The 4690-nt window shown below is 40.8% G+C and overlaps 1 protein-coding gene across 1 annotated transcript; it reads right to left on the reverse strand.

The window, feature by feature from the left end:
• Positions 1-892: 892 nt before the first annotated feature.
• Positions 893-4368, reverse strand: LOC109465843 (DAZ-associated protein 2-like). Its single transcript, XM_019763338.1, has 5 exons — positions 4247-4368; positions 3610-3667; positions 2936-3033; positions 2203-2424; positions 893-1761 (listed from the first exon to the last, which is right to left on the reverse strand). Exons 2-5 carry the CDS (start codon positions 3620-3622, stop codon positions 1633-1635), a joined length of 462 nt encoding a protein of 153 aa, XP_019618897.1. The 5' UTR covers positions 3623-3667; positions 4247-4368; the 3' UTR covers positions 893-1632.
• Positions 4369-4690: the final 322 nt, after the last annotated feature.

Here is a 4690-nt window from a genome sequence, read left to right on the forward strand (position 1 = left end):
CAAATGGCACAGAATATGTTATGGCGAATAATCTACTCTTCGAATTCATTTCTTTACATTTTTTCCTTTGATTTTGGCATTCTATAGCTACGACATTGGTATCGTTTCTAAATGTTTTCCTTGCAACTTATGGTAATTTTTGCTCATTTAGCAACTGTTTTGCACGATTTACAGTATGGTTGAAAACTTCTTTTTTTTGGAAACGGCCGGAAATTCATGCGCGCGCGGATGTCATCCATATAATCAAATCAACATGGCCTTGTGTCCAAACACATACTTTTCATAAAGAGAAGGAAAACTACTAGAAAAAAACAACAACTAAACGCGGTGACATATTGGTTTATATTCAGACAATCACGACATCTCCTTTGAAACATCTGACTTCAAATGCTGACCTTGTTCAATTCCAAACAATGTTCCTGTCCAAGCTGTCGGAAAAGCTCCAAAGTCATTGAAAAACAGCTAAGCAGCTGAGAGGGAAGACCTCACCCGCAAGGTGTTGCCAAAAATGAATTCCCTGGGAGGAAAGACCTCAACCGCAAGGTGTTGCCAAAAATGAATTCCCTAGGGAATGCGTGCGTGGAATATTTAGAATTCCTGGCAATTCAATCGCAGTACTATACTAAGGGCTCCGCCCCTGAGGCGTCGCCAAAAATGAGGGGGCATACAAGCTTTTAGTCACATTTGGGACTGCATCCTTCCCACTGCAGTGCCACCTATCATTACCAGTCAGTACTGCCCAGAGGAAGGTAGCATGAGGACTGTTGTAAGGTGGACAGTATTATGATTGTGTGTGAACCCCAAATGATTCTTTGAAGTCCTAAATGAGCACTTTTACCAATAGTGAATTTTCTGTGCGTGTGGTAAAAAAAGATGGACAAAAGGCAGCCAGTTTTCATGTCAGTCAGACATTTATGAGTCATATAAATATTCACAAGAGTACAATATACAGCCACAACAGGCTTAGAAGTAACACAATCATTCAATCTAATTATGCCCTTGTGTAATCAACAGGAATGGAAATCAGAAGATAAAAATTTGCTAACAAGCATCAGTTGTTCCAGGATGAAATTATATGAAAAAAGACATGAATTGCCAAAAAGGCACTAACATCATAGTTTATACACCTCTATGCTAGCCTTCAGTGCAGTTTCATAAAAGTTATTGATATCATATTACGATTATGTACAATAGAAAAATCATCTCCAGTTCCCAGTCATCTTTTACTCTATCTTTCATCAACAAAACTTCATCCGTTACATCCACACTAAAAAAAAGAGAGAATTCCATCTGGTATATTACTTGATTTTAAGACAATGAAAGTGGCACTTACTTCCAAATATAGTGAAATAACAGTTAGTACACTGATGGCCACAAACAAAGTTTTACGCAAACAAGCTGGATTAAAAGCATATCACCTTATCTAGTTTGTATCACAAATGAATTGGCCTGAAATGCACAGGGTATGACACGCAGATAGAAATCGTGCAGTTAATGTCTTTGTCCTTGAAATACAAGGTGTATTGGTACAGGGTACTTGTAGAGAGTAGCTTTTTACATGGTGCAGGTATACAAGATTGCACCATTTTTCTTCACCACTTCCTTCGTTAGAAAACCTTCCCTGCGGCTGGTTTAGAACAGGCTGTATCCGCCTCCCGATCCACCCGTGAAGAAGTCGGATTTCTGCTGTGTGGCTACGACTGTGGCGCCCTGCGCGGCGGCGATCTGGGCCTGGTTAGGCATCACTCCTGGGGGAGGGGGCTGTGGACAGCACACAAAAAACATCTAGGTTAACATCTCACTTCTCACATTAACTTAACTTAACAATTAAGCCTTCTTCATTTCTGCACATGAAAACAACAGTCTGATCCCAAAGCCCCACCAACCTCAGGCAAAATGTAGCAATGTAAAAATAAAATAGAAACATTTGAAAATCAAAATATTTGACAGGTATGCAGCCACTCACTCATTGGTCGCACTGTTAATTGCCATTGTCTCATTGGTCAAACATCTAACTGCAATATTCTATCTGTATAAATACTATAATGCAATGTCACAAAAGTGGTGGATTGCACAGACTGGAGTTTAACAGTCGAAAATATGGGTAAGGAATGTGCTGGAAATTCATAGTTCAATCCTGTTTGAGAACTTGATTGATTGACACAGTTTCTGATAAAAGAAAATCAGTCGTAGAAAACTCACAGGAATGTTAGGCGTGGCTCCTGCCCCGAATCTGGCCCCTGAGTCGAAGGCGCCCTGTGCATGGACGGTGCTCCCAGGTGCGTAGTACGGCACCTGCATGGCCACCTGCACCGGCTGCTGACCGTACATCTGCGGCGGCGGCGCGTTGGCGTACTGCATGGGCTGCTGATGCTGCTGTTGGAATGTGTACGCCGGCGGTGGGCCTTGTTGTGCCTGTGGGTGCTGGGGGGAAACATGAAGAGGAAACATGATCATACAGTCAAGGCTATGTATGTGTATAAAAAATGACTTTGCTACAGACCTGTAATAGTGTGTGTAATACTATGAGAAATAAGCAAGTGTGGATGAGTTTACTTGAGGATATTTCATTTTCTATGAGTTAACAGTAATCTGGAGGATATCTGTCTGTATTTGTACTTGAATTGTTCTGCATACTATACCAGTTTTGCATGCATCTGCAACTGGTTATAGATATACATGTACTGTTATCAGTGTTATGTGTATCTTGCAATGTTTGTAGTGGTTTAATTTTCAAGATTTTTTAAGTGGTCACTCCACTGCAAATTCATAACACCACATATATGCATCTCCAAGTCCAATGTATCACTTCCTTACTACAGAATTGTTTCAACCATGAGTATAAAACAAAACAAAAACCTTCTTTTGCCTTCTATTGTGAAAACCTACAAAAACAAACAAGTTTACAGTGCTACAGAAAGGCAATGTTACTTACAGCCATGTAAGGTGGCGGTGCCCCGGGGACCTGTGGGGGTTGTGCAGCCATGGCAGCCTGGTTCTGGGTGGGGTAGGGCTGCTGGGGTGGGTATGGTCCTGGACATGGAGAAATATGTTACTTATAGACATGATGTTATAAGCTATTTACGTTTCTCAAACAAAGTACAACAGATTTCATTTTACATGGGGGTGGGGGGAATTGCCATATAAATTACAGTTACAGATGTACATGTAACATTTAAGCCAAAAGTGATTTGATGTTGAGTTAATATATCTTGATTCAACTAACAAAAGCTATGTCTGTATTCTGTACTATGTAGTATCCTTAATGGGGGAAATTGAAGTGAAAAACCCCAAACACTTCCTCAATAACTTTGAAACTTCACTTCACAGTATGTAACTTATCAGTTGAAATTGTACAACAATTTGTTAAGCCTTGCATACTAAGACTAAGTTAGGTAAGACAACACTTGAAGAAGACCATATTCCTTAAGTTGAGATCTTAAGGTGCACTAACTGTTGTCTTAAGTAAGAGATCACACCAGGAAGGCTGATCACAAAAAATCAACATCAGCCTTAATGTAACAACATCCCCTTGGTACAGGGGTGTCCAAAACGCTTAAGACGGCACTTAAGTCTTAAAGAAAAGTGATAATCTTAAGAAAGTCTTACCCTTCTTGGACATCTTCTCCTGTGTCTTGTTAACGTTCCCCAGTTTTGCAGTTAAGGTCTAAACAAAAGATACACGAAAAAAATCAAAATGGCGACAGACGACGACTACTACTAGTACTAGTACTAGCACAAACGCAGCACCGCCTACTTATATATTGTCCTGGGGGCTATATTTATCCTTACGTAATGTGACGTCGACCAATAGGGAACGGACGTAAAATCTCGTGACCCAGGTGTGACTATTACTGCTGTGACGCAGGTGAGTCACCAGGATGTGACGTCAGCGAAAGGTCAACGACCGATAGGTTTTATACAGCTACAGGCAACCAACAATGAACTGAGGAATTTTAGAATTTACGGGACTTCTACGTCCAAAACCTCGTCGAAAATGCGATAAAATTCTTGCATGCTGTATAAATGATGTACACAAAAGCGCGAAAACATGGCACAGCTGGAAACAGCTATCAGTAAACAGCAGTAAATTTACCAGTTGGATGTTTACTTCAAAATTTGCTGTGCTGTTGCTTACTTGTACACAAGAACGGCAAGTCAGTGCGAGCCATAGTTGTCACTACATTTAGATGTATACCTTAACTATCTGTAGCGAAAATTCAAGGTAGTAGAAACGCATAAATACCTTGAAAATGCTAGTTCCTTTGCGGGAATGAGCTCGCAAAACAGCTTCCAAGATGGCCTGGCTATGGTCCAAAGGTTACAGGACTATACCACTTTCACGCGATTAGAGGGTGGTTACTTACAGTATCGAACGTTATATTGCTGATAAATGCTAAATGTTATATGGGTAAGTGTTACGTTAATATTGACATGGTTTATGATATACACAATGTATTACTTTTAATGCGTTTCTTGGTCGAGGTCCGGTATTAAGGAATCGGATCGATGGTCTTGTCCTGGGTCTTGTCTTGCTATGCCATGGTGTTGAATAGCGCCACCGTGGCGTTTTGACCCAAACTGCACGTTAGAGTGCCCTAAATACCTTTGCAAGTTGGTCCATGCCGTATAGCCACGGGTCGCAAATTGGATCTTCTATGGCCCGGGATCTTCTCTGGTACATACTACT

The sequence above is a fragment of the Branchiostoma belcheri genome, unplaced genomic scaffold, assembly GCF_001625305.1.
Source record: "Branchiostoma belcheri isolate BF01 breed outbred unplaced genomic scaffold, Haploidv18h27 scaffold1, whole genome shotgun sequence".
Taxonomy (NCBI): Eukaryota; Metazoa; Chordata; class Leptocardii; order Amphioxiformes; family Branchiostomatidae; genus Branchiostoma; species Branchiostoma belcheri.

Coding starts and splice junctions, on each gene's coding strand:
- LOC109465843 (XM_019763338.1), bottom strand. Junction 2,425..2,935: donor CACCGCCACCTTACATGGCT/GTAAGTAACATT, acceptor GTTTCCCCCCAG/CACCCACAGGCACAACAAGG. Junction 1,762..2,202: donor GAGCCACGCCTAACATTCCT/GTGAGTTTTCTA, acceptor TGCTGTCCACAG/CCCCCTCCCCCAGGAGTGAT.